This window comes from Ranitomeya imitator, chromosome 5 (genome assembly GCF_032444005.1).
Source record: "Ranitomeya imitator isolate aRanImi1 chromosome 5, aRanImi1.pri, whole genome shotgun sequence".
In the NCBI taxonomy this organism is placed as follows: Eukaryota; Metazoa; Chordata; class Amphibia; order Anura; family Dendrobatidae; genus Ranitomeya; species Ranitomeya imitator.
This window is the reverse complement of record NC_091286.1, coordinates 617,935,164-617,949,495: the sequence shown is the minus strand read 5'-3', so window position 1 is coordinate 617,949,495 and position 14,332 is coordinate 617,935,164. Positions and strand designations below refer to the sequence as shown.

The following is a 14,332-nucleotide window of genomic DNA, read 5'->3' as shown; positions in this document are numbered from 1 at the left end:
GGATGTGATGTGGAGACATGTGAAGCTCTATCACCACTGTGGATGTGATGTAGGGACATGTGACTCTCTATCACCACTGTGGATGTGATGTGGAGACATGTGAGGCTCTATCACCACTGTGGATGTGATGTGGAGACATGTGACGCTCTATCACCACTGTGGATGTGATGTGGGGACATGTGAAGCTCTATCACCACTGTGGATGTGATGTGGAGACATGTGAAGCTCTATCACCACTGTGGATGTGATGTGAGGACATGTGAAGCTCTATCACCACAGTGGATGTGATGTGGGGACATGTGAAGCTCTATCACCACTGTGGATGTGATGTGGGGACATGTGAAGCTCTATCACCACTGTGGATGTGATGTGGAGACATGTGACGCTCTATCACCACTGTGGATGTGATGTGAGGACATGTGAAGCTCTATCACCACTGTGGATGTGATGTAGGGACATGTGAAGCTCTATCACCACTGTGGATGTGATGTAGGGACATGTGACTCTCTATCACCACTGTGGATGTGATGTGGAGACATGTGACGCTCTATCACCACTGTGGATGTGATGTGGGGACATGTGAAGCTCTATCACCACTGTGGATGTGATGTAGGGACATGTGAAGCTCTATCACCACTGTGGATGTGATGTAGGGACATGTGACGCTCTATCACCACTGTGGATGTGATGTGAGGACATGTGAAGCTCTATCACCACTGTGGATGTGATGTGGGGACATGTGAGGCTCTATCACCACTGTGGATGTGATGTGGAGACATGTGAAGCTCTATCACCACTGTGGATGTGATGTAGGGACATGTGAAGCTCTATCACCACTGTGGATGTGATGTAGGGACATGTGACGCTCTATCACCACTGTGGATGTGATGTGAGGACATGTGAAGCTCTATCACCACTGTGGATGTGATGTGGGGACATGTGAAGCTCTATCACCACTGTGGATGTGATGTGAGGACATGTGAAGTTCTATCACCACTGTGGATGTGATGTAGGGACATGTGACGCTCTATCACCACTGTGGATGTGATGTGAGGACATGTGAAGCTCTATCACCACTGTGGATGTGATGTGGAGACATGTGAAGCTCTATCACCACTATGGATGTGATGTGGAGACATGTGACGCTCTATCACCACTGTGGATGTGATGTGGAGACATGTGAAGCTCTATCACCACTATGGATGTGATGTGGAGACATGTGTGCTCTATCACCACTGTGGATGTGATGTGGAGACATGTGAAGCTCTATCACCACTGTGGATGTGATGTGAGGAAATGTGAAGCTCTATCACCACTGGATATAATGTGAAGACACGTGAAGCTCTATCACCACTGTGGATGTGATGTGAGGACACGAGAAGCTCTATCACCGCTGTGGATGTGATGTGGAGACATGTGAAGTTCTATCACCACTGTGGATGTGATGTGGAGACATGTGAAGCTCTATCACCACTGTGGATGTGATGTGGAGACATGTGAGGCTCTATCCCCACTATGGATGTGATGTGGAGACATGTGAAGCTCTATCACCGCTGTGGATGTGATGTGAGGACATGTGAAGCTCTATCACCACTGTGGATGTGATGTGGAGGCATGTGAAGCTCTATCACCACTGTGGATGTGATGTGAGGACATGTGAAGCTCTATCACCACTGTGGATGTGATGTGGAGACATGTGAAGCTCTATCACCACTGTGGATGTGATGTGGAGGCATGTGAGGCTCTATCACCACTATGGATGTGATGTGGAGACATGTGAAGCTCTATCACCGCTGTGGATGTGATGTGAGGACATGTGAAGCTCTATCACCACTGTGGATGTGATGTGGAGGCATGTGAGGCTCTATCACCACTATGGATGTGATGTGGAGACATGTGAAGCTCTATCACCGCTGTGGATGTGATGTAGGGACATGTGAAGTTCTATCACCACTGTGGATGTGATGTGGGGACATGTGAAGTTCTATCACCACTGTGGATGTGATGTGGAGACATGTGAAGCTCTATCACCACTGTGGATGTAATGTGAAGACACGTGAAGGTCTGTCACCACTGTGGATGTGATGTGGGGACATGTGAAGCTCTATCACCACTGTGGATGTGATGTGAGGACATGTGAAGGTCTGTCACCACTGTGGATGTGATGTGGAGACATGTGAAGCTCTATCACCACTGTGGATGTGATGTGGAGACATGTGAAGCTCTATCACCACTATGGATGTGATGTGGAGACATGTGACGCTCTATCACCACTGTGGATGTGATGTGGAGACATGTGAAGCTCTATCACCACTGTGGATGTGATGTGAGGACACGTGAAGCTCTGTCACCACTGTGGATGTGATGTGAGGACATGTGAAGCTCTATCACCACTGTGGATGTGATGTGGAGACATGTGAAGCTCTATCACCACTGTGGATGTGATGTGGAGACATGTGAAGCTCTATCACCACTGTGGATGTGATGTGGAGACATGTGAGGCTCTATCACCACTGTGGATGTGATGTGAGGACATGTGAAGCTCTATCACCACTGTGGATGTGATGTGGGGACATGTGAAGCTCTATCACCACTGTGGATGTGATGTGGGGACATGTGAGGCTCTATCACCACTGTGGATGTGATGTGAGGACATGTGAAGCTCTATCACCACTGTGGATGTGATGTGGAGACATGTGAAGTTCTATCTCCGCTGTGGATGTGATGTGAGGACATGTGAAGCTCTATCACCACTGTGGATGTGATATGGGGACATGTGAAGCTCTATCACCGCTGTGGATGTGATGTAGGGACGTGTGACGCTCTATAACCACTGTGGATGTGATGTGGGAACATGTGAAGCTCTATCACCACTGTCGATGTGATGTGGGGACATGTGAAGCTCTATCACCACTGTGGATGTGATGTGAGGACATGTGAAGCTCTATCACCACTGTGGATGTGATGTGGAGACATGTGAAGCTCTATCACCACTGTGGATGTGATGTGGAGGCATGTGAGGCTCTATCACCACTATGGATGTGATGTGGAGACATGTGAAGCTCTATCACCGCTGTGGATGTGATGTGAGGACATGTGAAGCTCTATCACCACTGTGGATGTGATGTGGAGGCATGTGAGGCTCTATCACCACTATGGATGTGATGTGGAGACATGTGAAGCTCTATCACCGCTGTGGATGTGATGTAGGGACATGTGAAGTTCTATCACCACTGTGGATGTGATGTGGGGACATGTGAAGTTCTATCACCACTGTGGATGTGATGTGGAGACATGTGAAGCTCTATCACCACTGTGGATGTAATGTGAAGACACGTGAAGGTCTGTCACCACTGTGGATGTGATGTGGGGACATGTGAAGCTCTATCACCACTGTGGATGTGATGTGAGGACATGTGAAGGTCTGTCACCACTGTGGATGTGATGTGGAGACATGTGAAGCTCTATCACCACTGTGGATGTGATGTGGAGACATGTGAAGCTCTATCACCACTATGGATGTGATGTGGAGACATGTGACGCTCTATCACCACTGTGGATGTGATGTGGAGACATGTGAAGCTCTATCACCACTGTGGATGTGATGTGAGGACACGTGAAGCTCTGTCACCACTGTGGATGTGATGTGAGGACATGTGAAGCTCTATCACCACTGTGGATGTGATGTGGAGACATGTGAAGCTCTATCACCACTGTGGATGTGATGTGGAGACATGTGAAGCTCTATCACCACTGTGGATGTGATGTGGAGACATGTGAGGCTCTATCACCACTGTGGATGTGATGTGAGGACATGTGAAGCTCTATCACCACTGTGGATGTGATGTGGGGACATGTGAAGCTCTATCACCACTGTGGATGTGATGTGGGGACATGTGAGGCTCTATCACCACTGTGGATGTGATGTGAGGACATGTGAAGCTCTATCACCACTGTGGATGTGATGTGGAGACATGTGAAGTTCTATCTCCGCTGTGGATGTGATGTGAGGACATGTGAAGCTCTATCACCACTGTGGATGTGATATGGGGACATGTGAAGCTCTATCACCGCTGTGGATGTGATGTAGGGACGTGTGACGCTCTATAACCACTGTGGATGTGATGTGGGAACATGTGAAGCTCTATCACCACTGTCGATGTGATGTGGGGACATGTGAAGCTCTATCACCACTGTGGATGTGATGTGGAGACATGTGACGCTCTATCACCACTGTGGATGTAATGTGAAGACACGTGAAGCTCTATCACCACTGTGGATGTGATGTGGAGACATGTGACGCTCTATCACCACTGTGGATGTGATGTGGGGACATGTGACGCTCTATCACCACTGTGGATGTGATGTGGAGACATGTGACGCTCTATCACCACAGTGGATGTGATGTGGGGACATGTGAAGCTCTATCACCACTGTGGATGTGATGTGGGGACATGTGAAGCTCTATCACCACTGTGGATGTGATGTGGAGACGTGACGCTCTATCACCACTGTGGATGTGATGTGGAGACATGTGACGCTCTATCACCACAGTGGATGTGATGTGGGGACATGTGAAGCTCTATCACCACTGTGGATGTGATGTGGACACGTGAAGCTCTATCACCACTGTGGATGTGATGTGGAGACATGTGACGCTCTATCACCACTGTGGATGTGATGTGGAGACATGTGACGCTCTATCACCACAGTGGATGTGATGTGGGGACATGTGAAGCTCTATCACCACTGTGGATGTGATGTGGACACGTGAAGCTCTATCACCACTGTGGATGTGATGTGGGGACATGTGACGCTCTATCACCACTGTGGATGTGATGTGGAGACATGTGACGCTCTATCACCACAGTGGATGTGATGTGGGGACATGTGAAGCTCTATCACCACTGTGGATGTGATGTGGGGACATGTGAAGCTCTATCACCACTGTGGATGTGATGTGGAGACGTGACGCTCTATCACCACTGTGGATGTGATGTGGAGACATGTGAAGCTCTATCACCACTGTGGATGTGATGTGGGGACATGTGAAGCTCTATCACCACTGTGGATGTGATGTGGACACGTGAAGCTCTATCACCACTGTGGATGTGATGTGGAGACATGTGACGCTCTATCACCACTGTGGATGTGATGTGGGGACATGTGACGCTCTATCACCACTGTGGATGTGATGTGGAGACATGTGACGCTCTATCACCACAGTGGATGTGATGTGGGGACATGTGAAGCTCTATCACCACTGTGGATGTGATGTGGGGACATGTGAAGCTCTATCACCACTGTGGATGTGATGTGGAGACGTGACGCTCTATCACCACTGTGGATGTGATGTGGGGACATGTGAAGCTCTATCACCACTGTGGATGTGATGTGGAGACGTGACGCTCTATCACCACTGTGGATGTGATCTGGAGACATGTGAAGCTCTATCACCACTGTGGATGTGATGTGGAGACATGTGACGCTCTATCACCACTGTGGAAGTAAAATTCAGGAGGAATGAACGGCAGAAACAAAAAAAAATTATAGGAATGTTGTATATCAAAATACAGCACACATCAGCTAAAAAAAAAATGAGATTTTGTGGTCGGACAACCTCTTTAAGTCATACTGGCAGAATTGTCCATCAGTCTAATATAAATAGAGACTTCCAGACTCTCCCTCTAACATTATCTGTGCAAATGAAGAAGATCCTGCTCCTCTGGCTCCCTGCACCCTTCTCAGCTCTCTCAGTGCTAGAGATAGAAGCATGGACGGGCAGGGGTGGTATACAGAGCTCCATAGCCTGAAGAAGGGAGAAAGCATTTCATGGGGGGCAAATCCAACCATCTGCAGTAAAGGAGGGAAGCACAATTTTGAGGAAAATGCAGGACAGAAGTTGTGATGATTTATTAGCAAGTGAGAATCTAAGTGCCCTGGTGACACAGAGCTCACATCCAGCCTGTACTACTGGGAGGGGCAATCCCACAGGAAAACAAACATTCTCAAACTTGGCCCAGGCTGCAAACTGCAAATGTATTGTTCACCATTGCGTATCACTTTAATTATACAGTGGGGCAAAAAAGTATTTAGTCAGTCAGCAGTAGTGCAAGTTCCACCACTTAAAAAGATGAGGCGTCTGTAATTTACATCATAGGTAGACCTCAGCTATGGGAGACAAACTGAGAAAAAAAAATCCAGAAAATCACATTGTCTGTTTTTTTAACATTTTATTTGCATATTATGGTGGAAAATAAGTATTTGGTCAGAAACAAAATTTCATCTCAATACTTTGTAATATATCCTTTGTTGGCAATGACAGAGGTCAAACGTTTTCTGTAAGTCTTCACAAGGTTGCCACACACTGTTGTTGGTATGTTGGCCCATTCCTCCATGCAGATCTCCTCTAGAGCAGTGATGTTTTTGGCTTTTTGCTTGGCAACACGGACTTTCAACTCCCTCCAAAGGTTTTCTATAGGGTTGAGATCTGGAGACTGGCTAGGCCACTCCAGGACCTTGAAATGCTTCTTACGAAGCCACTCCTTCGTTGCCCTGGCGGTGTGCTTTGGACCATTGTCATGTTGAAAGACCCAGCCACGTTTCATCTTCAATTCCCTTGCTGATGGAAGGAGGTTTGCACTCAAAATCTCACGATACATGGCCCCATTCATTCTTTCATGTACCCGGATCAGTCGTCCTGGCCCCTTTGCAGAGAAACAGCCCCAAAGCATGATGTTTCCACCACCATGCTTTACAGTAGGTATGGTGTTTGATGGATGCAACTCAGTATTCTTTTTCCTCCAAACACGACAAGTTGTGTTTCTACCAAACAGTTCCAGTTTGGTTTCATCAGACCATAGGACATTCTCCCAAAACTCCTCTGGATCATCCAAATGCTCTCTAGCAAACTTCAGACGGGCCCGGATATGTACTGGCTTAAGCAGTGGGACACGTCTGGCACTGCAGGATCTGAGTCCATGGTGGTGTAGTGTGTTACTTATGGTAGGCCTTGTTACATTGGTCCCAGCTCTCTGCAGTTCATTCACTAGGTCCCCCCGCGTGGTTCTGGGATTTTTGCTCACCGTTCTTGTGATCATTCTGACCCCACGGGGTGGGATTTTGCGTGGAGCCCCAGATCGAGGGAGATTATCAGTGGTCTTGTATGTCTTCCATTTTCTAATTATTGCTCCCACTGTTGATTTTTTCACTCCAAGCTGGTTGGCTATTGCAGATTCAGTCTTCCCAGCCTGGTGCAGGGCTACAATTTTGTTTCTGGTGTCCTTTGACAGCTCTTTGGTCTTCACCATAGTGGAGTTTGGAGTCAGACTGTTTGAGGGTGTGCACAGGTGTCTTTTTATACTGATAACAAGTTTAAACAGGTGCCATTACTACAGGTAATGAGCGGAGGAAAGAGGAGACTCTTAAAGAAGAAGTTACAGGTCTGTGAGAGCCTGAAATCTTGATTGTTTGTTTCTGACCAAATACTTATTTTCCACCATAATATGCAAATAAATTGTTAAAAAAAAACAGACAATGTGATTTTCTGGATTTTTTTTTCTCAGTTTGTCTCCCATAGTTGAGGTCTACCTATGATGTAAATTACAGACGCCTCTCATCTTTTTAAGTGGTGGAACTTGCACTATTGCTGACTGACTAAATACTTTTTTGCCTCACTGTATATAATAAAAGTTACATTTTAATTTTGCTATATGAAACTGCAAATCAAAGTAGGAGAAAGAATTACAGACCGAAAATTCGTACAATTTGATTAGAGATGGCAGCAGGGACGGGATGGGGGTTGTACACAGAACTCCACAGCGTCTCAAGGAGTGAAAATATAACCGGCTGTAGTAAAGGTGTCAAGCACACGGAGAGGAAATTGCAGGACAAAAACTGTGATGATATATTAGCTAGTGAAAATTCCAGCGCCCTGGAGACACAGGCCAGCCTGTATTACTGGGAGGGGCACTCCCATAACAGAAAAATCTAACACATGGATCAGGCTGCAAACTGCAAATCAGTAAAGAAGTAAAGATTGCAGACTGAGACTCAGCAGCATTTTATTAACTAAAGGTATACAATAACGATATCAAAATGTTTTTTTTTCCTATGTCAAAAGGTGTCTATAGTTTTTAATGCGACGCTACCAATAATTCTTGGAGATGTGGTCAGTAACAGACAATTCATGAATAAAGCAAAGTCTCCAAGTTCCTACAAAACAACAACCCTAAGTTGGGTTTGGGAGTTGTAGTTTTCCAACAGGTAAAGAGCCAAGACTAGAGACCAAAGGAGCAAACCATTGACTGTAGTAAGTGTCTCTCCGAATCATCTGCCCCCGCTGTACCTGAGGTATGGACACTTACTCGCTCAACCAAAACCTATGGATCTATAGAAACAATTGTTCGGACTGGCCAAAAAAAGCCTTTAGAGTTAAAAATCAGGTACCTCTTTCGAACTGTAATTTCTTGTATCTTTGCATTATTTCCACTGCAACCATGCATTCAATCTGTGAAAAAAATAAGATAGATTATATTAAGTAGAGGATGCCATACACCTAAGATTGCCGTCAGCCGGAGAGCTATCCTTCCCGACTCTACCCCATATAAACATGCATGCACGCGCAACGGGGAGACGGGATTGAGTCTTCGATAGACCTCTCTGCTCTGCCAGCAGCTTCATTCCTTTGAGAATAATGGATAGGACATATTGAAATCCAACATGCCCGATCCTTCTTTCTGCTATTGGGGAGAACATACAAACTCCTTGCACATGTTGTCCTTGGTGGGATTTGAACCCAGGACCCCAGTGCTGCAAGGATACAGTGCTAACCACTGCGCCACCGTGCCGCCCATCATTCTTCATATAAGGAGAATAAATTGGATAAAACTCACATCCGAGAATAAACGCCTGCTATTACTGACTGACGGAGATGACAGATCATTTTTAATGCAATTAGGCAAGAACCTGAGTAACTGCATTACTAAATCATCACTTTTGTCTCACTCTCTTATATCAGTAAAATTGCAAAATGCTTCTACAAACAAGTACATTTGCAATATGCCTCTTATTAAAAATGATTTCCGTTCTCGAGAATGAGGGATTTTTCATTGTATTATGCACTGCTCATTGACTAAGGTACCGGCCACCGCTGCAGTCCATCAGAGGCGACTAGTCTCTCAGCAGAGGCTTTTTTTTCCGGGACTGCTCTCTGTAGGCAAGTTATGGATAGATGTATGGAGGGGCCGTGTCATGCTAACATGGTGGTAGACAGTGCACTGAGCTCTGGGCCACGCCGGCAGAGCAACAGACAACCTATAATTTTGATTAAACAGTGCTGTATGGACACTTAAGGCAAGGGTTAATATAGTAAAGGTATGCTTTTTATGGGGTGGCTAATCCACTTACATAACTGTGCACCCAGTTAAAGAGAATCTGTCAGCAGGTTTGCGCTACCTAATCTGAGAGCAGCATAATGTAAAGTCAGAGTCCCTGATTCCAGCAATATGTCACTTACTGGGCTCTGTGCTTTAGTTGCGATAAAATCAGTGTTTAATTAGCAGGAGATCATCACTAGCAAACTAGTAAACCTGCTGTCATGTAGTCCTTTATATTTTCAGTAACCCCGCCTCCACCACTGATTGGCTGCTTTCTGTGTACACTGTGCAAAGGAAAAAGCTGCCAATCACTGATGAGGGCGGGGTTAGACACAGCCCAGCTAGTAGATCTGCAGCAGATAAAACAGGGATTTTATCAAAAGTGCGACTAGCAGCTCAGTAAGTGACACATTGTTGGAATCAGGAGCTCTGCCCCTACATTATGCTGTATTCAAATGTGGCAGCAAAAACCTGGTGACAGATTCCCTTTAAATCTGTGTTTAGGTGGAGACGGATGACCTCTGATGCATGTGACTCCCAGCTGTAGTCGCAATATATATAACAAGCAGGTGAGATGCTCTGTATAGAGTCGTTACAAAGTGCAATGCCGGAGCCTGGATCTCATATCATGGCATCAGAATTATGTCTGGAAATTCTGGCAGGTTTAATGACCGGAACTAGTGGCGTCGTAGGAATCAGAAGATCTGCGGTGGGGCTGGGACTTGCCGCCATAGTGCTAAGCTTGTATTAAGTGCCTACTTAGTGACTTTTATTGCCCATTTCAGTCTACCAGAATTGATTCCATCAACAAATATGAAGTGCGGAAAGTTGTGGCGACCACTTGCCTCGTTCTCTTGTAAATGGCCTCTCTTCGGACAACCGGCATCAGGGCAGCTGATAGCAGTTTCCAAACCTTCCTTGATCAGAAGTTCGACGTATTGTTTCAAACACTGTTATAAGAAAGAAAAGGAAAAATCTTCTTCATCTCATTACGTGCTGTGATATTAGTACATGCAGGAAATATTAATTCTAGGAAACGTCTTAAAGAGACATAACGTATTAATCAGGAGTGACTTGGACGTTGCTGCTTCAACCACCGATACCAGGACTTGAGCAAATATCCAACACCCCGATGTACAAGTTACTCTCAGGTCAGAAGAGGTGACGTGAATGAGAAATATATGACAAACAGTGTTGCAGCGAAAAGTCGTTTTAACCCCTTCTTATTTTTTAATCGCTGTATATACTGTAAAATATATACAAATTATGTTTATGATGCTAAGGCTGCATTCACACCGCCGTATTTTTTGTACATCATGTAAGGCAGTGACTGGTGTTACATGTGAGGGTCACTGTATGTTCCCCCCAGGATGCGCACGGTGGCGTATTGAGACCATGAGAGGGTGTTGCAGTCACAGGCGTAGCTGTGGTTGCAATGCAGACTAAAGTGAGTATAGGTCTTGGACATGCTGGTTGTCCAAGGCAGATTTAGGGAAAACCTGCTCTGGGCTTTGGTGTTTTCAAACAGACTGCAGATGGTATTGGTGCAGTCCGTTTCATTCCTGGCCGGGTTTTCCATGTGGCTGTAGGCCACAGGTTGCTAGTTGGGTATGTCAGGGTCAGAGTCGGTGTCAGTCTGGTGTTTGGAGAAGTACAGAGCAGTCGGCTCTGCAGAGCTCCGCCTGTGTGAGGCAACACAGGCCATTGGAGCCAAACAGCCAGGGGAGCTGAAACGCCTGGCACCCACAGTGTACATAGCAGTGCAGTTGCCCACGGCAACTGGTCTCAGAAGGTGGACTGGCGTGTTTGGTGACTCTAAACTGGAGGATATGGTTCTTGGCTGCGATCCGGAGGATATCGTGTACTGTGTAATGCTGTGAGAAGAACATTAACACGGCGGTGCAGTCGCCCACGGCAAAAGGTCAGAGGTGGACTGGCGTTTTTAGTGACTGTAATCCAGATGATATGTGCCTGGCTGCGATCCGGAGGTGGACTGTCTTGTTCCCGGCTGCGATCCGGAGGATATTGTGTGCTGTGTGTTTTGAATTGAACATTAAAGAGATGTTTTGCTTTGAACTTTGCTGGGTCACTGCCTCATCACTGCATATGGTGCTACCGCTGCACTACAATAGAAAAAAAGGACTTCACTAGGACCAAGTGTCATTCAATCGAGCTGTTCAGATTGCGGTGTATTTTTAACACCGAGAGAATGTAAAAAATTAGGCCAGGAAGGATTCTATAAGAATCTGGACGTTGATGCTTACAGCCACCAAAACTTCTATATGTTGCCAATCAACCCCACAAGACGTCCAGTACAATATCTAAGGCAAAATCTTGAAATAATACAAGTATATAATCCTTAGATAGAATCTATATAGTTACCTACGAATAAATAATACCAAGGGGGTCAAGCTCACCTCGATGCGCATTACACAGCGCATCCCACCTAACTAATCCAATACCAGACTTTGTCCATGAAAGTTTAAGCATTGTCATAATGTATTCATCCAAAACAAAAAAGCATGGACCGCACCTCCAAAAAAATCATACATTGATCTAATGCCGCTGGGCAAAAATATATAAAACTGAACGTGAGTTTCTTAGTTTAACATTCTGATCATGAACCTCATATTCAGTTATATATTTTTGCCCAGCGGCATTAGATCAATGTATGATTTTTGGAGGTGCGGTCCATGCTCTCTTTTTTTAGCGTATTGTCATAATGTATGACTGTAAGAAAGTGCCTTGTGATTACTTTGTACGCCAAGAAAAACTTGGCCGAATAACAGGAGGTTTATCCTGGCACCGAGAAGTGGCAGATTCCTGGAGATTAGTACCACAGCTCATTTATATAGCGCTTGTGCTTCTTGCAAGTCGGAGTCCTGCTTCAAATCTCATGTAGGAGTTTTTATAGCAAAGAAAATACTGAATTACCGGTAAGTAATTTCCATATTATTAACCCAAGACAACACATTTAGACTCTACCCAGTCAGATAAATTACAAATATGCCCCCTTCACACATCCGGATATTACCGATGCTGGAAAAACCTCTACCGCTGCCAACCGTGTCCACGTGTGATATACAGTGGGGAACATAAGTATTTGGTACACTGACGATTTTGCAACTTTTCCCACCTACAATGGATGGAGAGGTCTGTAATTTTTATCACAGATACACTTCAACTGTGAGACAGAATCTAAAAGTAAAAATATTAAAAAAATCACATTGTATGATTTTTAAATAATTAAATAGCATTTTATTGCATGAAATTGCAGGCAGTCCCCATGGGGCCAATATCCACAGCCCCGTTCCAGCCTATTAATATCAGCCCCCAGATTTCTGTTTAGCCTTTCCTGGTTAGTAAATATAGGGGGGACCCCACATCATTTTTTATTGTGGAGGGGTTCCCACCTATAATAACCAGTAAAGGTTAAGCACACAGCCAAGTGCTGAGAAGCAGAGGGCATAAAAGTCACCAACACTCTGCTGACTCCTTAAATGCAGAGTCCAATCTTACTCGGGTATTAACATCAGCAAAAACGCTGCGCCCCCCGCTGGGAGCTTCATAGTCAAGCAGCTGCATGCAGCCTTACATCACCAAACACAATGTCAATGGTCGGATGGAGTGGTGTAAAGCTGATGCCACAAAGCAAGGGTCATAAAGACACAGTTGGGCGAGCTTGATGTGGAAAAACATGACAAGCCGCACCGAGCCCCAATTTCAACCCTATCTAACACTTTTGGATGAAACAGAATGGAGGTTGTCAGCCCGACCTCTCCCCCAACATCATGTCTGCTTCTCAAATACTCCAGCATGAATGGGTAAAAATTCCCACAACCATTCATCCCAAAATCTTGTGTAAATAACGTCTTCCCAGAAGAACGGAAGCTGTTATAGCTCTAAAGGGGCCAACTTTGTTTTAAAGGGACAGACACTTGAAAGAAGGGAGACCTGCTGCTAGTTTTTTTACTTCCCCGGAATATCAGTTACATCTGCAGAAAATGAGAGTGAATCGAAAGCTGATAGCCAATGCCAGTGGAGATGAGTAAAGGCTGTCATCTTATTCATCTTACTCCCTTATATAGCACCATTATTTCCACAGAGTTTAACAGACATCATCATCACTGTCCCCGACTCGGCTCACGATCTATACTCCCTATCAGTATGTCTTTGGAGTGTGGGAGGAAACCGGAGAACCCGGAGGAAACCCACGCAAACACGGGGAGAACATACAAACTCCTTGCAGATGTTGTCCTTGGTGGGATTTGAACCCAGGGCCCCAGTGCTAATTACTGAAGGGGAATTTAGCAAGGGAGAAGGGGATGCCTGAGTAGTGGGAAACCCCTTTAATGTCTATGTATATACAGTGGGAGGTCATAAAAGCTCCTGGAAGAGCAATATGGAGGGATCCTAATACACTATGTGGAACAAAGTATGATTTTCTACAGGAGCTGCAAGACTCCCCCTCACCAGGTCCACCCAAGATTCCTGAAGGAGATCCACACCAGCAACATCTCTGACTCCCCCACCCCCACTAGTAAGAGCTGAGAATGAGACAAGCTTTGTGTATGGGACAATTAGCCCTGGGAATCGGCCTGTTTACCCTGGTTATCAGGCTGGCCGGCATGCCAAGCAGGGTAAGAGATTGGTGCCAGGGAGAAGTGTTGACATGGTGTCCATGGTTGCCAGGGAAGTACAGAGAACTTCTTAATATGCAGTCAGCGAGCGCTGCGGAGTCTGTTCCTTCGCTGATGCAGCTGGAAATTTCGTCTCTGTCCACACAAGCTGCACGTCCTCAGTGAATTACTGTAATTAACTGTAATTAAGAAGTGAATTCTATTCAGTCCGGTTACCACACAGGGGAGATATGTCTCCCGGGGTCCCGCAGATTTCAGCATCATCTGCCCCATGGAATATAGGCTCCCCGTACTTCTATTATAAATGTGTGCAGC

The 14,332-nt window shown here is 45.7% G+C and overlaps 1 protein-coding gene across 6 annotated transcripts in view; it reads right to left on the bottom strand.

The window, feature by feature from the left end:
- Nucleotides 1-14,332, bottom strand: part of RNF144A (ring finger protein 144A) — a 126,602-nt gene that overhangs the window by 79,365 nt on the left and 32,905 nt on the right. For all 6 annotated transcript variants that reach the window (XM_069728056.1, XM_069728060.1, XM_069728058.1 and 3 more), the window contains exons 3-4: nt 10,223-10,327; nt 8,449-8,509 (exon numbers count right to left, since the gene is read on the bottom strand). In XM_069728056.1, coding sequence (XP_069584157.1) covers nt 8,449-8,509; nt 10,223-10,327 — 166 coding nt within the window. The remainder of the gene's footprint in view (nt 1-8,448; nt 8,510-10,222; nt 10,328-14,332) is intronic.